At 46.3% G+C, this 20,427-nt stretch overlaps 7 protein-coding genes across 7 annotated transcripts; 6 read left to right on the top strand and 1 right to left on the bottom strand.

Moving 5' to 3' along the window:
- Positions 1-1,860: 1,860 nt before the first annotated feature.
- Positions 1,861-3,065, top strand: HD556DRAFT_1302870 (uncharacterized protein; the record flags this gene model as incomplete). Its single annotated transcript, XM_041299559.1, has 5 exons — positions 1,861-2,036; positions 2,228-2,243; positions 2,509-2,646; positions 2,702-2,872; positions 2,925-3,065. 5 exons carry the CDS (start codon positions 1,861-1,863, stop codon positions 3,063-3,065), a joined length of 642 nt encoding a protein of 213 aa, XP_041166851.1.
- Positions 3,066-5,195: 2,130 nt separating this feature from the next.
- Positions 5,196-6,071, top strand: HD556DRAFT_1302869 (uncharacterized protein; the record flags this gene model as incomplete). The annotated part of the gene is made up of 5 exons (XM_041299558.1): positions 5,196-5,253; positions 5,327-5,375; positions 5,552-5,607; positions 5,659-5,778; positions 5,965-6,071. The coding sequence occupies 5 exons, from the start codon at positions 5,196-5,198 to the stop codon at positions 6,069-6,071; spliced, it is 390 nt and encodes a 129-aa protein (XP_041166850.1).
- Positions 6,072-7,835: 1,764 nt separating this feature from the next.
- Positions 7,836-8,389, bottom strand: HD556DRAFT_1468447 (TATA-binding protein interacting-domain-containing protein; the record flags this gene model as incomplete). Its single annotated transcript, XM_041308407.1, has 3 exons — positions 7,836-8,039; positions 8,088-8,303; positions 8,354-8,389. The coding sequence occupies 3 exons, from the start codon at positions 8,387-8,389 to the stop codon at positions 7,836-7,838; spliced, it is 456 nt and encodes a 151-aa protein (XP_041166849.1).
- A 2,305-nt stretch (positions 8,390-10,694) lies between these two features.
- Positions 10,695-11,451, top strand: HD556DRAFT_1302867 (uncharacterized protein; the record flags this gene model as incomplete). Its single annotated transcript, XM_041299557.1, has 5 exons — positions 10,695-10,772; positions 10,828-10,900; positions 10,950-11,009; positions 11,088-11,275; positions 11,329-11,451. The coding sequence occupies 5 exons, from the start codon at positions 10,695-10,697 to the stop codon at positions 11,449-11,451; spliced, it is 522 nt and encodes a 173-aa protein (XP_041166848.1).
- A 264-nt stretch (positions 11,452-11,715) lies between these two features.
- On the top strand, positions 11,716-12,584 carry HD556DRAFT_1302866 (uncharacterized protein; the record flags this gene model as incomplete). Its single annotated transcript, XM_041299556.1, has 2 exons — positions 11,716-11,805; positions 12,078-12,584. 2 exons carry the CDS (start codon positions 11,716-11,718, stop codon positions 12,582-12,584), a joined length of 597 nt encoding a protein of 198 aa, XP_041166847.1.
- A 60-nt stretch (positions 12,585-12,644) lies between these two features.
- Positions 12,645-13,562, top strand: HD556DRAFT_1436345 (uncharacterized protein; the record flags this gene model as incomplete). Its single annotated transcript, XM_041305559.1, has 1 exon — positions 12,645-13,562. The coding sequence occupies one exon, from the start codon at positions 12,645-12,647 to the stop codon at positions 13,560-13,562; it is 918 nt and encodes a 305-aa protein (XP_041166846.1).
- A 1,666-nt stretch (positions 13,563-15,228) lies between these two features.
- On the top strand, positions 15,229-15,573 carry HD556DRAFT_1214677 (uncharacterized protein; the record flags this gene model as incomplete). Its single annotated transcript, XM_041296652.1, has 1 exon — positions 15,229-15,573. A coding segment is annotated over one exon (345 nt), but the record flags the coding sequence as incomplete, so codon positions are not given.
- Between the last annotated feature and the right edge of the window lie 4,854 nt (positions 15,574-20,427).

Here is a 20,427-nt window from a genome sequence, read left to right as displayed (position 1 = left end):
CATGTAGAATTATGGACTATTGTAGCTAGTGAAAGTCTATGTCATTAGGGAATCAATCATACATACTGTTTGTATCACATGTACTATATGTGTTCAGTTGTCTCAACATCACAATTCCGCTTGAAGAGGCAGAAATTCAACCAGAACATACAATAGCTGCACAGTCTTTGCTCCAGATAAGTAACTCAGTATTCTGCCTAAAAGGAACTTGCATTGTCTGTTCTCCCTCCTTGCACATATGTCTAGTTACATATCAGTTACATATATTTCGTTCTGGTCTTAATAACATACATCACCACACCTGTGGCAAAATATATTGTTTGATTAAGGAAGATGAAGTCACCATTATATCTCGAGTATGTGAAGATGCATGTAAAGCAAGTCAGAAAAGAAGTCTGAGTGACGATTGTCAACTACAATGGATCAGACAGAGGTAAGAAGACAGAAGGCACAAGAAACATCTGAATCATTTGAGGTGAACTGTGAATTTTCAGTGGACATTTATGGAGGACTTGGAGGTATCTAATCAATATAATATGTGAAATTAGGTCATCCAGACCAAGATATCGAACATCTTGAGTATGAGAAGAAGAGAGACTATATATCAACAAAGGAGATGTAAAATACCATAGAAAAAGCAATGATCAGTGTAATTCAAAGCACTGATATCTGATTTGGACGCTAGAGTGCTCAGTAAGTGGTATATGCACACAACCACCCATTTGAGACTTCTTCCATAATATCAATGCAATACATGTATATATCTGTTTTGTTACACAATCTGAAACAGGGTGTTTAAATTATATATCCTACCAGGAGGAAGAAACTCTTGCTCATCAAGAGCAAAAAACAGTGAGATGTAGGGATACAACAAGCCTGGAGGGAACTGAGAGAGGCTTATAATCAAGTTCTGTATAAATCTCATACAACACAACTTACACATATATTACGATCTTTCTATGTAGAATATACAACATAGTGTCCACTATTCAAGAGGTACATATACACCTCATTGCAAACTGTAAAAACATGGGGTGACAAATTTGCATCACTACAGAACAAGCTATCTGATATCTGCAATGGATCTCACACGAATCCCAAAATTACAACAACGTCAATCACATATTATGCTCACATTAAAGAAGTGTTGAGAGTTTATAATTATACTCTACTGATCCTCTCATAACTAACCAGTCCTAGCAACATTCCTACCGCAATTTCATAATCAATAGTTTTTCTTTCGTCAAAGTCAAACCAAATCATTCATTAATGAGGTCCACCTTGATGGCAAAACCTCACTAAGGCAAACATATACCATCATGTCTCACATACATTCTTTTTTTGTGATATTTCATGGCCTCAGCTAACAATAATGGATGATGATCTCAGTGGCTGAATTTTCTGGCAAGTTTTTCCAAGCATGTAAGATGAAACAAACATCTACTGAGATAAATAAGTAGCCCTGAACTTGAAGGTTGTCTTGTACGACCCATGAAACTGAGGCCATAGTGCTTGGCCTAATGATATTCCAAGCCAGGGAGTAAGTCAAGGGTGAAAGAGAAGATGAAATCAAGGAACCAAGAGGATAGACGAAAGTGAAAGGAAGACAAGCGGAAAAGTCACAAGAGTGAAAGTGAAAGTCAAGAGTCAAGGGAGGGCGAGAAGAGAAGAGCAGTCAAGAGAAATAGGAAAAGTGGAAGGGTCAGAAGAGGGAACAAAAGTCAAGACAAGGGAAGAGGGCGTCAAAGGACACATATTACAGTGACCTATCTCTGTATAATACGAGGGAACAGACGTGCATAATATCCCATATGATATGGGCCAGCGGACCATGGGCCCATGATAAAAATATCCTCAACTATGACAGATGGGCTGGGAGGGAAATTATTCCTGATGGAGGCGGGTGGGCCCATGCAGGGAATATATAGAGTAGATGAGTGGGCCGATGTACATGGATATTTGGTAGATGGGTGGGCCAAGGTAGTTGGATATTATGCAGATGGGTGTATTAAGGTAGATGTGTATGAGATAGATGGGTAGGTACTTATTATCACATTCACAGGTGGGCCCAGACACATATTAATTAGACAGGTGGGCCGAGAGTGTTTTATAAAATATTTCATTAGACGGGTGGGCCAAGGGTGTTGTATGGGATATTGTATTAGACGGGTGGGCCGAGGGTGGTATAAAATATAGACGGGTGGGCCCATGTGTATCATAATTGTAGACATGACGGAGCTGAGGTAGTTGTACATCAACCAAATCAGAGGAGGTAATAAATCAAAGTTACTGAGTTCCCGGAGCAGCAGGTGATCTCTTGACATGGCCTTTGATGGTGCACAGGTTGTCTTGCAGAATGTGGAATCTGGAGTGTGAGGCTTGTGTTGCCTTATGAGACACCCACTTCTGGCCACCAAAATTCTCCAAGTTCCGAGTTCTGAGTTCTGGGACCCAGGACTCAACACATAATTTAGTTAATCCCCGAAGGACACCGGGCATAATGAACAGAGAGAGGCTAGGTTGCTTGAGAGGTGTCCTCCTGGCCATGAAGGCAAAAGGTTGGTTGACGAACCTGCCACAATTCTCGATACATCCGGTGCCATCATCGCATGGTACCTCCCAGACGCCCTGACCGACACCACCCAGGTGTGTAATATACATTGTTACTCAATGGATATTAAATATTAAATGGAACCTACAGAAGGAAATCAGGGAGGCCACCAATTTGCCCCCTCCAAGCCTCGAAAAAAGTGTAAGAGCTGATGGCAATTGGCGAACTAATCAAAAGTGGTTCAAATGGGGCTCGGACAATGTTAGCACAACTCCTGGATGCATCAATTTATCTCTGGCATGGTTTCAACAGGGACACAAGGTAGGATCTGATGAGATGGTAATTCCGGCAGTCATACTCACCAATCCCAAAGAATGTGTCTGATCCGGAGGTATCTGCATCATTGAAGGGACCTTCCTGTGAGAATATCCTCAAAGCCATTGCAAGGCCAGCAGCCATCACATCCACGGCACTCAGGGTCATGCATCCTGAGCAGTACTGGGCAGGGTTATGAACCTTGTCAAACCTCAGAAATAAAGCAGTAAGCAAGGATCTGCAACAGATGCTGGAGGCCCTGCAGTACTGGGCATCTGTGTTTAACACCCTCTCCATCATTTCCAATTGGGAAACCCTCAATCATCGAGACCATTTGTCCATTGCTGAATGCTTTGACATTCTCACCACCGTGAGGAACTATTCTAATGCTCGGATGACAATGCCAAGCCTTCAGCTGGAGTTCAAGTACAATTCCAGCTGTATGATTGCGTTTTTTGGAAGGATTGTGAGACATGGGGTTTATGATGTGGAAGGGGATTGGATTGCTTGGGCATGGTATATGAGGGATTCTGTTCACATTTATGCTGGGGTTCCATCATGTGGATGGGCTAGTGTGGATGGTCCATACAGCGTGTGAAAGATCAAACAAAGAGCAAGTATTGTGACCTATATACATTCCAACAAATGAATACCATGTACCAATGGTTATCCGGACCTCAATACTCAATTTTGAGCATTTGCGAAGTGATATATGGGACTCAATATTTTGGATGCGAGCCTCGGTATTCAATAATTGGAACTCAGGACTTGACATATGGGAGTCCCGAGTGCCGGGGTACTGAGTCCCAAAACCCAGAACTCAGCACTCGATATTTGAGACTGGGAGAAGATGTATAAATATGCTTGAATTAGTAACATTTGTGATTGCTGTACACATTTGACAGAACCCTGAACCCCGACATTGTGGACTCCACGGGTTTCAGGGTTTGGGACTCGTGACTCGGAATTCAATACTTTGTTCTGAATACCGAGACCTGGAAGCCCGGGTCCCGAGTCCCAAATTTTGGGGTTCGAGGTTCAGCGACCCAGAGGTCAGCAACTGTGTCAGGTGTCAGGGTATCCGGAACATTAGAGATTGCATGTGTCAGTGTTTCGTGTTTCATGGTTCGTGATCCGTGATTTGGGCGTCAGGGACTCGGTATTCAGAACAGTGCACTTAGGACTCGACACTGTTCTGAATACCGAGTCCCTGACACCCGATTCCTGAATCATAGAACATAAATAGATATTTGGAAGTTGGTATGTGATTTTCAATACTCATTATATCATGTATGGAACATGGACTTCAAAATTCTGAACTCAGTGACTAGGGCCACTCTCCTCTGCCTATCTTCAATCTGTCTAGGATGGTGGCATACATCTGCATCTCTGCCATCATATCACGGATGCCCTCCTGTTGCTCCTCAAGCAATATCAGGAGGTGTTCTCTAATCCACCTCAGTCCCATCAGTACTGGAACTGAGGTTTGATCCACCTGCTCTGGAAGAGTGAGACCATCATTCTCAACACCACCCTAGAACAGATTAGTCATGAATCATGGAAATGGAATAAAATTCTTACTAGCCAATGCTGGTAGTGAAAGATACAGCAAGTCATTACCTAATCCAATTGTCATGGTTCATTCGGGATTGCAGTTTGTCTCATCCACCATGGAGTATCATAGTCAGATACAATCCGGGATGGATCTCCCGGATCTGCGACATCATGAAACTCACATAGGTGGGATGAAAAGATGTGGTCCGGAACCATGTTCCAGGTGTGTCCAGGAAACAACTGAAGAATATGAGCGACTGGGCTGGGAACAACCGAAATGATGCTCCTTTGTATGATAAGGATCAGCTCAAAATAGGCCGGAGTTTTGAGCTAGTGTGGATACTTGCTATTTCTACTTATAAGGAGCCCATACTTTCAAAACATCGAAATTTAATAATCAGACACCTGGAGTAGATTTAAAATATATTCACTATCATATACCTAAATTTACAAAACAATCGAGTGCTGAGGAAGTGAAATAGATAAGAAATCGAGTGTGGGAAAGTTCAAAGACCCAAAACATCGAAAATGATCAGTTGGACAGTAGTAGGACTTTAATGCTGGGTCAATCCAGATATACACCATGTTACTTCCACACACCTCTAATCTTAGGGCAGTATGTAGTATAGGTTCCTTTAGTAGTCCACCATATATCCTACATATTTTGAATGATATATTTGACCTGTACCATATATAAATGTGACTTTGTGTAAAAATATGTCAATTGTTACTTTTCACAGATATGTCATTTTACTTGTCATTCAGTCAGTCCTTCATGGATCTTTCTAAAACTTCAAATATATCATCTGGGACATATATGAGAGGTATAACAGGTATCTGATCACTTATCACAAGCTTGATTACTATGTAGGCTTCTTATCAGTAGAAATACCTCCTATACATCAGATATCAAATTTGCGCCCTATGTAGGGCTGATCCTTGGCACAGAATATCTGTGTGAATGTACTACTTGTAATATATGAGCAGGGCTGGTTATTTATGCAAGAGTAAGATGCTGAAAAACATTAGAAATGTCAAAAGTGAGATTTTCTATGTTTTTGTTCTTGTACTGATATATCAGTCCATCAGACTTCCCTTATAATTGTAGTAAATGATACATTAATTCTACAGGGACAGGTGCAGCAAGACCATCACTGCCATCAAGGCGCCTACACTTGCATCAGCTCGTATGTCACTTGAATTTTCTATGACCATTTGACCTCATTTTCCACTTGTAGGAGTTCCATCATCAACCTCCGGAGTTTCTCATTCGGCACTTGATGTGCCCATGGCAATGGCTATTCAGGATGGTGCAGCTCAAATTGCAATTCTCGAGGCTCGTGTGGCGGAGCAGGATGGTAAGATTGACACCCTGCAATGCCTCCATGAAGGTCTTCAATGAGAAATCTTCCTCCGGCACCCATCATTTCCACTTCCGGACCCCCCTGCCAATGCAACATCCTTGTTGCTTCATCAACCAGTCCCTCCTTCCATGTCACCCCCCGAATCAGCACTTCCTCCTCTCATTGATCTATCGATGGCAGGGATGGAGCTCACACCCCCAAAACTCGAGGATCCTCCTGCCATCAAGGGTCTCATGTTTGAGCACAGCCAAGTTGAACCCAAGGGTCCACAGACATCCATAGAATAAAAAAGACCATTTAAGGATGACCTTTACAAAACCTTAATTAACAATACAAATATTTCAAGGCAAGGAACACACCATGTTGAAGAGCTTTGCTGATTTCGCCTCAAACGTGTTCTCAGGCAAAGTTCCAGGAAGTTCAGCATACTCTTACCACAGAAAGTTTGGTGCATTAAGCCATCCCTTTCCTTTCTCATACATTTTCCTTGCCTCCAATACGCTAAGCAAATTGTTACTGTCTGCTTCATCCAGATCCTTCCATTTGACCGCAACTTCTGTTGTACTAAGCACTCGCACCTCAATGTCCATGCTTGCTTGCACAACATCACACTGGCCCATAGTTGCAAGGTCTACACCCTAAGATGAATGAAACTAAATTTGGCCTATTAAATGACAGGCATGTAAGCGCAATTTTAATGGAAAGCACCTTGGTCTTGAACTGATTGGCATATGTTTTATTTCTCCAGGCTGGATTCAGGGAAGTCTCCACTGACATCCTCACTGATGTCTCCTACACCACTTTAGTCAGCTGCTATGACACAACAAAGGATAAAAGGACATACCATTGTGCTCCTAAACTTCAATAGAGGATTGTTTGACAGTGGGAGAGTTGATGGGAATGGTGCTGTAAGTAGGTGGGCCTTTTTCTGTAATGGGTAAGCCTTGAATGGATATATATGATAGGTGAAACACCTGTGCATGCAATAATAGATATGCCAGATTGGAAGAACCACAGATTGCATGTTCCCCTATGTGATGAGACATAGGTGGCCACTGTGGCAGGGAGGTGGGAAAGTAAATTAGTTACATTCCTGCACGTGGGAAATCTGCCTGTAGGATCAACAACAAGCAGCAAACTCCAATTCTCTCTGCAATGGTTGAATGTCAGTTATCTCCTTCAGAACTACACTTTATCATTTGTGCATTGATGCAGCAGGGTGTTAAGAACGTGCTCAAGGGTCGGATCCGAAGGGCTTGGCTTCAGCTCGTGCGCTGCACCCCTTACCCGAGTACGTGCCCCTAACTTCCGAAGGCTGTCGAACGATGTCCGAAGGTTACCGGACGATGTCCGGAGGGCGTCGGGCAATGTCCGGAGTCCGATGTCCGATGCGTGGGAATTCCGGCGGACATTCGGGAACAAGAGATAAGACTAATCCGGATGAAGTCCGAACTAGAAAGGAAACAGCGGAGGACTACCAAAGGTAGAGGCGGAGGTGACGAGTCTATAGGAATCAATCCTAAGATGAGCGGAGGTCGACAAGAGAGAAACTCAAGTCGGACGGAGGAGAGAATGAGCAGAGTCTAAGATGATATTCGAACTAAGGAAACTACAGAGACTGTACAGGGTTTATATACTACTGAGGACATAACGGAGAACAGTAAGTGCAGTGCGAGGCTATGTAAAGCTATGGAGAAAACATATGGGACGACTAACACTAGTCTATCGGAACTTAGTAAAATGAAGATGGAAATGAATAAGGGACGGAAAATAAAGTGTACTAACTGATAGAGGAAATACCAAAGGGATAAGGCACGGAAGTTAGATGCGGGTCGGATCCGGACGATACATAGAAGTCGGCCAGATCCGGAAATCCAGAAATGATGAGTGTGATAGGTCTGGACCCGGAACGCGGGATATGACATTCTTCCACAAAGGCGTCGAACTTGGGCGCGCTGCCTGCACTGTCAATCTTGCTAGGGGTAGCAACACCACACATTGTGGTCCTCCGTAGCTCTGCCTTGTGTTCGATGTCCTGCTTCACTGCGTCTTTAGTGATGGCGCATCGTCAATTCAAGAGGGGGTGTAAGTTCGCCGAGGTGCTGTGAAAGTGCAATGGATGTTGTCAGAGATGCTGACAGCCACATGAGGAGCATGCGCCCAATCACTTTGATCTTGTCTGACGGATCGCTGATGGCTGCAAGCAAGTGTGAGAGGAAGATCAACAGGTCGAGTTGAGTTATGCAGATATCAAGCTAGAAGTACATGAATGAGGGGAGGACACGGGTGTGGAAAAAGCTTACAAGGGTGTACAGTGTCTTCGATGTGGTCTTGTGCACGTTGAGGCTGCCGATGACTTTGTGTGTCCAGGGTCCCATTTGGACCGTACTGATGAGATCAGGGTTGACTTTCATCTCCACATAGAGGCTCAGGAGCAGAGTCAGAAGGTGATCACGGATGAGGTGGGGCTTTGTTCTTGCTGCAGAGTTGAGAGCGGACAGTGCAAGGCAGCAGACATTCTGTGCAATTCGTGTCAGGAAATTCAAATTGATTAGAGCAACTGGCGTACCAAATCCTGGTCGTGGATTAAATCCAAGAAGTCCATGATGAGCGATGCCAAAAGTTTGTTGTATGATGGTGATGACTCCACAAGCATATGTCGGATGGCAGATATGACAGTGGCGCATGCTGCAGGGTTCTTGTCATGGATGCAAGAGTGAAGGTGCGGGAGATATTGCGAGGGATGTGTTGTAGTAAGTTTGCCCAGACAGGCAATCGCAACATTGCGTGTACTGTCTTGTGCATCCTCCAAGTATTGAAAGAGGGGTGCCCAGAGCTATTCTGCAATGCCTTCGAGTTGCCCATGTGAGCAATGCGTGACCACCTAGACAGGTTTTTAGAACACAAACTGACACAAAAGACTAGTTTTCAGACCTCCTTCAATGCATGCAATGACAGCAGCTTCTTGTGCGGATTGCTCTCTGGAACCCTGAGGATTGCAGGTAAAAATTGATGGAGATTTCAGCCTGACAGAGGATCAAGACACTTGATCAGCAAGGATTGAGCTCAACAGAGGATCAAGACATTCACAGCCTGTCAATGGAATAGTGACATGTTCTGTCAGCGAGGCTCGAGCCTGACAGAGGATCAGCACACTCACAAGCTGTCAATGAATCAAGGACGTGTTCGAACAGCGAGGCTCGAGCTCAACAGAGGATCAAGACACTCACAGCCTGTCAAGGGTTTTTTTTTTTTTAATCCTATTTTTTGTCTTCTTGGGGCAGTGCCCAATGTAGACAGTACATGCTATATACTATTGACTAGAATTGTATTGGACATTGGTATAATTATGGACCATTGGCTCGCACCCCGTATGAGGGTTTGGGGTGGTGTCAAGGGATTAGCGATGTGTTCTGTCAGCGAGGCTCGAGTCCAACAAAGGATTAGTACACTCACAAGAGATCAAGGACACGTTTGAACAGCAGGGCTCAAGCTTGACAGACGATCAAGACACTCACGTCCTGTTAAGGGATCAATGACGTGTTCGATCAGCAAGCTTGACAGAGGATCAACACACTCAGTCTGTCAAGGGATCAGTGACATGTTCGGTGAGCAAGGCTCAAGCTCGGCAGAGGATCAACGCACTGACAGACTGTCAAGAAATCAGTGACGTGTTCGACGATTAAGGCTCGAGCACGACAAAGGATCAACACACTGACATACTGTGAAGGGATCAGGAACACATCTGGTCAGCGAGGCTTGAGCTTGACATAGGACCAACACACTCACGGCCTGTTAAAGGATCAGTGACACATTCTTTGACATTTTGCTTGTCAGTATGCACAAGTGGAAAAAATACACAATGCACCTGGGCATGAATACCTACAGCCCAGTCACATCCTCCCTCCTGCGAGCAAAGGCCACTCTCCACAACTTCCATGTTGACTTCGGCCAAACCTGTCCAAGTATGACATTCTACACCACGGGCGAGGGCTGGCAGCATTACGCATTGTATTAATGAGCAGAGGGAGTGAAAGAGTGAAAAGCCGAAGTCCGGATGAGTAGGAGGAAGCACTAAAAGCCCTGGAAGTGCCAGGAGTAGGGTTGCTGGAGGGAGTGAACAGAGTGCTGGTGTTGGAGAGTCTGGGGGTGGAGTAAGTGAAGAAGATCTTAGTATCAGTGAGGCCGAGATGGGGAGTGTGCACTAAGGTTTTAGCAGACATCATACATTGTAGACATCCTTGAGGAGATGAGTGACATGTAAGTCATGCATTTTAATGATGAAATGTGACATGTCGTGCATTGTTTGTAGCGTAGTACTGCTTCCGCGTGTCAGGCCTTCAAAGCTTCAAAGCTTCAAAGCTTCAGGCCTCAGGTCTAGCATTTGCTCATAGTTGCTCAAGAAAACTGCTGATCATTATGTAATTGAGAAACCTTTCATTCAAAACATCTTGTCTTGTTATATACATCATGCTAATTTGCCCTCACTAGACATGCTAATCACTTCCCTAGCCACCACTGACCCTCCTCTTCTCACGCTCACTCAGCGTATTCACTCGCACCTTCTACCAGGCTGATCCTTGCAGACATGCAGCTTCCCATTGGTCCCCCTGCTCCCCTCTTCACCACTGATGATTTTTCTTCTGCCCCCCATCTCCACCACACAGAGAGCACAAAGGACCTCCCTTTCAGTCAATTATCTACCCAACAAGTTCTCTTCTGGCTTGCTCTCCCCCACTCTCCATAGATGTAAACTATCATGTAGGCAACTGACAGGAACTCATTCTCTTCACAGCCACTGCGGCCCTCATCTCAGTTACTTCCGTAATTGGCTGGGCTGGCATCCTCAACAACAACTGCTCTTTCCTCACAGTCTACACTTCTGCTCTCTGGCTCTGCTTTGCCCTCTCATGACCCGGCTACATGACCTTGGGTATTTGGGCCAAGCTTTCTGTAGCAAGGTTTTATGCTCCAGAGTAAGAGATAGCGTAGGTTTGCTACTCATGACTTGTGGGCAAATGCTGACACTGATGCTATCCATAGTCCTGGTCCAGCATTCTGGCTCTGGGACTACCTCAGGCGCTCTCACACATGGGATATCCAACTAGTCCACCATGTCCACCCCTCCATTTGATTCCACCACCTACTCTGTCCTGGACACGCAGTCAGAGAATCCACACCACTCATACTAGAAAAACCAAGTTCACAGGCGAATTTACAAGGTGGTAAGTCCATAACGCAGCAGAAAGAGACAAGGTGTTCATACCCCTTGAACTGTTGTTCATTCTCAATCTTTTGTTCAGTCACAATCGTGATCGCAATTGACAGCAATATCCACAAGGTCTTGATTTCAGGCATCGTACAACCCCCTATCGCATTTGTGTCCATGATGAGTGAAGAGAGCATACAGAACCCTGGTATACCCACACCTCTGGTATCTAATATGCTTTGCATGCTTACCTGCCTTGCATCCATCAGTTTGTTTAACACAGTGAGTGAGTAACACACAAACACGTACTTATCACTTATAACTTCTTCCCATAGTTCATGAACTACCCGCCTATCATCTTATTCACATGCAACCACAGCACTCCAGGCCGCATCAAAGACACAATTGCAAACTTGAAGAACAGCCAAGGGTTCACTGTGGATATCATCAGCAAATGACTCGTTGAGAATGCAAATGCAAGTGTCGTTGACGCACCTCCCGGCTTCAACAAGCAGGCTATCAGCAGTTCAACAAAGGAACAAATGTGTATGTGTGCACATTTTTGGTATGATATATGCACTAAAAACAAGGTGTTCAGGTGCAAATACAAGCTTCCTGCATCAAGGAAAGCGCTTTTGGCATATAGTGCAAGGTAATTTCATTATTGTCGAGCGCCCTCACACACTAACCACACTGCATCTCAATAGCTCTGTACATCCATAATGTCACCCACCCAAGTCACGGGCGAGTACAACAACACGCTCATTCTCACATACATCGAATACAAATACTTATGCAAAGACATTGTGTCGGTAGGGGTTATGCAGAGGCTAGGTCAGAGGCAGGAGAGCAGGAGGTGTCAGAGGTCTTAGGGCAGTAGAGGTGTCGGAGGGGCTTGTAGTTTGCACTCCAACCACGAGCAGTGTCCTTGTGTTTGCTTGTCACCCGTTCGTCGTACCGACTCACCTGGTGACTAGAGCGAGTGCACCTTGTGCCTCACCGTCTCGAGACTCCACAAAAACAGTTTAGATTCGCTTTTCCTCTTTTTTTTTCTTGTCTCCGTTTTCTCTTCATTTTTTACTAGTTTCTGTTTCTTAGATTCTTCGTGTCACACATTCTCATCATGGCTCTTACTTTAGAAGACATTGCAAGGCTACGTAGGCTTTTGCCAGACACTCCCAATATTCTGTTCAGCCCTCGCAGACGAGTGTCTGATTCCTCACTGATAGTCCACATCGCCTCCCCCCCAGAAGAGCTCGGGCCAGCGATCAGACCCAGCATAAGACACATACATAGCAAGTACATAGCCAGAAAACTGCCAGCAAGCAGCCAACCTCAAGTTCAAGTCACCACTACATTCCCTCAGAACACATATCAACCACCCATGGCGACAGTACCAGTACTACCGCTACTACGAGGAGACTATGTTGGTGGAGAAGAGCCCAATGAATGGATGTGCCAGCTTGATCTCAGCCTACCTGCAGCATGGAATGACGTACAGAAGGTTGAACAGTTCCGTCGAAAATGTGCCCCAGGCAGTTTAGCGGAGGCATGGTATACAACGCTAACACCGGCTCAGACAGCCACATGATCCGACCTGAAGAAGGAACGACTGAAGGCAGTAGTGTTGAAAGAAGCGGAGATTGGGACAATGCTAGATGATGAGAAAGGGCAAGAGTGGGGACATGTGAGGTGGGCAAGACAAGTTCAATGGCTAGTGCAGAGTTTTGGAGACAATAACTGCCAATTTTTGGACGTGGTCCTTGATGGGATGCCGGACCTGTTGTGCGACTACCTATCGGACATGTACACTGACTGGGCAGCATTCCTCGCAGGGGTTAACAACGTACCTATCAACCAGCTTGCTAGAGCAAGACTACGAGCAGCCAAAGAATGGACTATGAGAGAAGATATTGCGCAGCTAAAGGCTAGACTACAGCCTCAGCAGCAAGCACCGTCAACACGTCCCTACTCGACAAACCCGCCGGCATACAGACCGTACCCTCACCCATTCAGCAACGCAACCACCATTCCATTGATGCAAGCACCTGCCATGACGGTACAGCAACCTGCCAGTCAGAGTCAGCCGAACCTCGTCTCCATGATACCATACCAGGTACCTATGTATCAGCCTCAGCCAATAACACCCGGGCAGAATCCATTCACGACGACAGGAGCAGTACCCAGCACCAATTTGTTCTACCATTACCAACCATTCCAACAAACTCCATCTCGTGCAAACGCCGTAGATCGCGTCCGCATAGCAGCACAATATTCCATGCTCCAGCACCACCAAGACTCGGAAACAGGTCGAGCAGCGTACAACCAACAGGTGAAGGAATGGCATGATAAGCACGGCACAGACGCCATGCCTCACACAGGATGCCCTTACCCATTGAGACCAGGTTCAGCGCCTTTATGGTCACGGGAATGTTTCACGTGCGGACTGGTAACCACACCATCGCACCAAGCTGCCAATTGTCCCCATCAACTGACCGTACCACAGGAGACCAAATGGTGGGACATGCCATCAGAGGGCAAAACTGTTAAGACCGTGCACAAAGGGTAGGACTTATTCCGAGGGGCTTGGCTTCAGCTTGTGCGCTGCGCCCCTTACCCGAGTATGTGCCCTTAATTTCAGAATGATGTCCGAAGGACGTCCGATGCGCGGGAAAGTTCGGAAGGACTTTCCGGATGAGTGCGGGAAAGTTCCGGAGGAACTTCCGGAAATTACAATGAGGTTTTGTCCTGATATGGATACATGTAATGGCTACTTAGGACACGTCCTAAGTAGAAGCAAACAGAGGAAAGGCTGCAAGGACAAAGTCCGAAGCAGAATAGGTCCGGAGGACCACGGGAAAGTTTCGGACGAATGTCCGGAAACTTCGGAGGATCAGATGAGCGGATAAGCGGAGCTCTGGCCTAGGGAATTTCTCCCTAGGCCCCAGATGGATATTGACTAAGTCGATAGACTAGAACTGATGTGAGGACTTAGAGTGAGATCTAGTGCGAGGACTAATATGATATTCAGACTGAGGAACTACAGGACATATACAAGAGTTTATATACTAAGGAAATAATGGAAAGATCAGTAAGCAAGCGTCCGAGGCTATGTATGAAGCATAAGCAAAGTTATCAAGCGCGAGTCGGAAATGAAGCATAGGTTAACGGATAAGTAAGCATACCGGTAGTAAGTATAACCGAGATACCGAGGACAAGGAATACCGAATAGAGGAATAGGCTGTGTTAACGTTATATGCACAGGAATTGAATTAGGAAGCTTATCGTATATCGGATCGGATCGGATCGGACCGGACGTCCGGATGAGACGCGTGGATATATGGGATATGACATTAGGGTGATGGGACAAAGGATGACTGATGCAGGCTAGCTGAGGTATGGAGGTAAAGGGATGTGGATGTGGATGTGGATGTGGATGTGCAGAGGTGCAGGGATCCAGATGGATAGAGGACTGGAGACATGGATAGGGCGTCCGAAGGTCCGGATGAGGCGTGGGAATATTGTCGGATGTAAGTCTGGAATACGGGATATGACAAAAACCCGCCAGTTACCCCATCCACTGCAGTGCAGTATGTAGCAATGCCACCTATGAACTACTACAATCCAGGAGGAATGTACAATGCCTACCCGGCTATGTACATGGAGCAGCATTATGAATATCCGGGAAACGAGATGGGACTACAGCATTGAGGGGTAGCCCAGTAGTCCCATCCGAAGAGACGTTGAACATAGCAACACCAGTCTCATCCACCCCCGTTTCAGCATATATAGAAGAATATCATCACGCTCCCTCACCAGAGATATCATCCGGATTCATTTCACAGATGTCACCCGCAACATCGACGCTCCTCGATTCAGAACTAGTCTCAGAAGTATCCTCGCCTATATCGTCAGCCAGAGATGACAACGCTGAACATATAGTTACTGCCGTTGACAACTCCAAAATATGTATTAAGTCCCCTTCCGTTTCATCGTCTCCTGCCTTGTTAGAACCCACATTGTCTGATACTTTCACCCTATTAGAAAACCCTAGTACCTTTGATACTTCTGTCCCAAGTGACATGAGCGCGGCCTCTCTTGATATAGTCTCAACGTTCCCAGATTCCAGTTTCCTTAGTTCTACAACGGATTCGGTTGTACACATTATACCTTCCGATAGAATTGAACCCATTGATTTGTATTCAGTCGAGTCATGAACGGCGCAGGCAGAAGGCCAGCCGTTCATGACACAAGTCAACATGTATGGAGAAGATGGCAGCTCATCTGGTTTTCACGCACACGTCGATGACGGAGTGATGATCAATGTGATCAATGCAGAAGCCTATCACACAGCTTCCAGAAGAATTGGCAAGCTTCTGCCATCAACACATGTCCTTCGCATGGCCGACGGATCATTAGTGCCATCCCTCGGTGTTTGGTCAGGGGAAGTCAAATGGAGAACGGCGAGAACTGTAGTCACTTTTGAAGTGTTTCCAAGTGGAGGATCGTGGAAAGTCCTAATCGGCAAACCGTTGTTACAGCAACTCCGTGCAGTCCATGACTACGCCAACGACATAATCTCCCTCCCAAGCACGAATCCACTCAGTCCCGGTCCCATAGTCATCCCGAATATATTCGGCACACCTGCAGCTCGGTCCAAACGTCCCATCAGTCAAAGAGCTACGGTCTCAGAAGAACTCAAAAGCAAAGAACCTACGGCTAAGGCAACCAGCCCTCACGTGATGATTGTCACGATTCCACCAGACATTCCATCACCAGACTCCTTTCCCTCACCACTCATACAGACTAACGAACAGTACATATTTGGATACAACACGGACACTGGTAGGACGGCCATCACTGAACTTTCAGACCAGCTCTCTCAGGCAGGAGCGCATATCATACTGGCAGACCGTAAACCAACGCTAACGCCAATGAATTCGCCTAATGCTCACCATAATTCACCCTGCACCCCGGTGTTGTTCATGGAGACGACACCCTCAGACAACGAAGTCAGCGAGGTGCCTGAATTCCCCCTACCCAGTGAAGATAGCCGAGGAATCTATACACAGCACACCAACCCCTTCAACACGGTACGCGTAAAGGAGATCTTAAAGTTGGTGACAGTGGGTGAAGACCTGACAGAAGAACAGAGAGAGAGAGTAAGAGGGTTCATAGTGCAGCACACAGATACATTCGCACTCACAGTTAAGGAAGTATTCCTGGTGGACTTTAAGACATTCAAGCTCACATTTCCCGCAGGTGCAACATTTTCAACGAAGACTAACCAAAGACCGTTAATGCCCTGCAACATGAATATCTCTACGCAAGACTTAACGAAATGGAATCGGCGGGGATTATTCGTAGAATTCCCCCAGAAGAGGTCAAGGCATCCGCACCAACAGTGCTGGCACAGAAGGCACACAGCGCGGCCAACATTCCAATCGAGGAGTTGTGGCATAGGGTCAACAATCAGTGCGAGCAACATGGACTTCCCATATGCGATGACCTACCTCCACGACCTCCAGCAATAGCAGAACCTGCCCCTACCCAGACTGGTCCGAAGTGGCACATTTGCCAAAACTTCGCAGAGATCAACAAGGCCAGTCAGATCCCACTGGTACCTCAAGGAGACATCCAAGCCAAGCAGCAACACTTGTCTGGACATCGATGGATCAGTATCATCGACTTCGCAGCAGGGTTCTATGCGATACCCGTAGATGAAGACACACAACCATACCTTGCCTTCTACACCGAAGGACGCGGATACGACTGTTATCGTAGGATGCCATTTGGGCTGACAGGAACACCAACAACATTCAGTGACATGGCAGCTACAGCATTGAAGGATCAAATAGGATTGTTATACGAACTCTATGTAGATGATAATGGTATGGTGGGGGATAACTTCAAAGAGAAACTGGAAAGACTAGGTAAGTTCTTCAGCCGTGTTCGAGAAAAATGACTCTCGCTTTCCCCACAGAAAATGCAACTGTTCATGTCCGAAGTCGCATTCGCAGGAGCACGAGTAGGCAAGGCCGGAGTACGGCCAGATCTAGCTAAACTCTCAGCAGTTGCAGACTGGTTGCCTCCACGCACGCTACACAACCTCATGCAATTCTTAGGACTCACCGGATACTTCAGGCCTCTAATCAAGAACTACGCGAGGATAGCAGCGCCACTTACAGATTTAGTACGAAAGCTAGGTGTTCCACCAGAAGGACAACACATTGGAAAACACAAGTACCGCGACCATCTCCGCAAGACACTCCTAACGACTTACTGGAAACACAACCATCTGGACATATTCTTCCAGCTCAAGAAGGCATTACTATCTAAACCGGTACTATGAGGACCACAATTCGATGGCACCCCGTTTATAGTAACAATAGATGGGTGCAAGGACGGCTTCAGGGCGATACTAGCCCAGAGATTCACGACAGTACTACCTTCCGCCAAGACTACCACAGCAGCTCACCCAATCGCATATGCATCAAAACGAACATCATCAGCAGAAGAGAAGTACAAACCATTTTTACTAGAATTTGCTGCACTGAAGTTTGGCCTTGATAGATTTTCAGATGTCATTTGGGGGTCCCCAGTAGAAATAGAGACAGATTGTCAAGCTCTCAGAGACGCACTACTAAGCTCGAAGCTGAACATTGCCCACACGAGATGGCGTGACGGCATCATCGCACACCACATTATCAATGTCTGGCATAGGGCAGGAATGACTAACACGGAGGCAGATGGACTTAGTAGACAGTTCTCAACCATACCCATTGCAGCAAACGATGGTAGCGCTTGGACAGTTAGCGAGGATTGGGAAACATCTAGAGGTATCATTAACGACTTATTCAACCTTGAAACTGATAGTTCTTCCCCACAGGATCCAATGGAAGGTCAATCAACCTTATGCTCACGGTTCAAGGATGAGCCAATGTTCCTAGAGGTGCTGGATGCACTCCTTAACTTAGATCAGGACAAACCGGAAAAGGACAAACGACGAGCGCAACACCAGGCACAGTCCTATTACATCGAGGGCAGGAAACTTTGGTATATCAACAACAAAGCAACCACCCGAGTACATAGCCGGCTAGAGTGCATGTCTCAGGCAGAAGCAGTTGAATTAGCCTGGTCAGAACACACGTCCAGATGACATTGGGGACGAGACCTCGTCAAACTATAGCTTATGGACCGCATCTATAGTCCACGCCTCAATCGTTCAATCACCACTGCCATTTCAGAATGCTCAAAGTGCAAGAACTTTGGACCAACTCACCTACACGCCTTACTAGATCCCATCGTGCGCTGGCACCCATTTGAACTCATTGTAGCCAACTACTTGAGCATGTCAGCAGGCAAAGGCGGATATTCTGAAATAGCACTGTTCATAGATACCTTCTCCCAGTACACCTGGGGATTCAAACTCAAGAAGAAAGGAACCGCTAAGTCCACCATTGATTGTCTAACCAAAATACGTCATGACTTCCACGCACCAGAATCATTTATGACAGATGGAGGTCGTCACTTCGACAACCACAAGGTAGCTGGTTGGTGCACAGCACACAACACCCAACACCACATCACGGCCGCATACACACCTTGGGTCAACGGGTTAGTTGAGGGGACGAATAGCAAACTACTCGGAAGACTGCGCCGAGCGTGTGCACCAGAGTTGGGAGAGGATGAGTGCGTAGCAGAAGTAACCAGGGACAAGATACCTACGAACTGGCCGGATCACTTCAAAGAGGCCATTCAGCACCTCAACGAGTGCACCATCCCAGCCTTCCAATACTCCCTGAAAGAGCTATTACTGGGCTTGGTCATTAACACACCTGTCACACCGCTGGACGTCATTGTTTCCACCATCTCACAAAACGACACCAACATTCACTCAGCTTATGCAGCGCAGCAATGACTCGACGCGCACTCTCACATGGTCACACACACTATCAAGCGTAAGCTCAAGTTTGATCGAAGAGTACTATTATCAGGAACAGGTGAAGTCATATTTTCACCCGGTCAGTTAGTACAGGTATATGCTAATGAACTTGACAGCACCTTCAAATCATCACAGAAACTAATCCTGCGATGGTCAGCACCACAACGAGTGGTGTCCCAAAGAGGCACTTCGTACGCCCTCTCCATGCTGGAAGGATTTCCCATGCTGGGATGGTACCATGCAAGGCGCTTACGTCGCTTCATACCCCGCTCCAGAACGGCGCTGGCAGAGCTACAGAAGGAAACAGAAGGTGTTGTGGGAGCAATGAAGACATATGGACGATACATGCACAGCCAGCGCCCAATCCTACCCCCCTCGAGTTCGTTGCACTAGATACACCGTTCAGAGATGCGACCCAGGAGTGTCGCATTTGTTGGGAGGGGTACATGTGTTGGTAGGGGTTATGCAGAGGCTAGGTCAGAGGCAGGAGAGCAGGAGGTGTCAGAGGTCTTAGGGCAGTAGAGGTGTCGGAGGTCCTGGTTAGGTCTTAGCAGTAGCACATGTGGCTTGTAGTCTGCACTCCAACCACAAGCAGTGTCCTTGTGTTTGCTTGTCACCCGTTCGTCGTACCAACTCAACATACTCACAGGCACAGTAGTGTTAGGGTTACTGTCTTCCACTGCATTTGCAAACTCCTTCCTTCCTCTCCTCACACTGACACAGATCCTCTCAGGAATGCTTACATTTGTAATCCCTTGGATGTACATTTCTTCTTTTGGTTCCTTTGCATCTTACTCAACGGTCTCCTTGCAGTTCACTGCTACATTGCTCCCATTTCCTAACTGCTCTCCCTCTCCGCAGGCTACTATTCATGGATGTTGGCACAGAGATCCACGTGAGAACGTGAGCATCAACAGCTGCTATCACATTTTCAACTTACACATTTTCAATCTCAACTACCCACCAACCAATCATTTGTTACTGTTCCTACAACTTTCAAAACCCCACTACTCGTGCATTGCTGCCAACTTTCGATGTCTGTCTTGCCTCAGATCCACTGGTATGCCAGGTTCATTTTTCTCAATGTAGTCCAGCTCTCACATATCCATTTGCAGCACAACAATGCTGGTGATGACCTGATTTGTGATGAAGCTTTTATTCCTCATCTATCCAATTCGCCGGCCATAGGGCGCTGGAGAGCATAGAAATGGCTGGTTGTGTTACTACTTGCAGATCAGCTTTGAAGACCTTCCGCATGTATTGCTTTTCTTATACGTGAGATTCACATTTTGGGATTATTGATATAAGTGATACGAAAATGCATGCTGCTACAATATCTCTACTGTCCTGACCATGTCTGGAATAGAAGAAAGGTCCTTGACTTGTGCAATAATATCATGATCTGACGCGATTCTCTTGTATTCCCCGCTGCACTGATGCGCTAGCAAAAATGTGTTAAAAGGTTGCCCAAGGTGAGCAGCCAATCACA

Source organism: Suillus plorans, assembly GCF_016647745.1.
Source record: "Suillus plorans strain S12 chromosome Unknown HD556scaffold_2, whole genome shotgun sequence".
In the NCBI taxonomy this organism is placed as follows: Eukaryota; Fungi; Basidiomycota; class Agaricomycetes; order Boletales; family Suillaceae; genus Suillus; species Suillus plorans.
The sequence above is the reverse complement of the archived record's forward strand: the minus strand, read 5'-3'. Positions and strand labels throughout refer to the sequence as shown.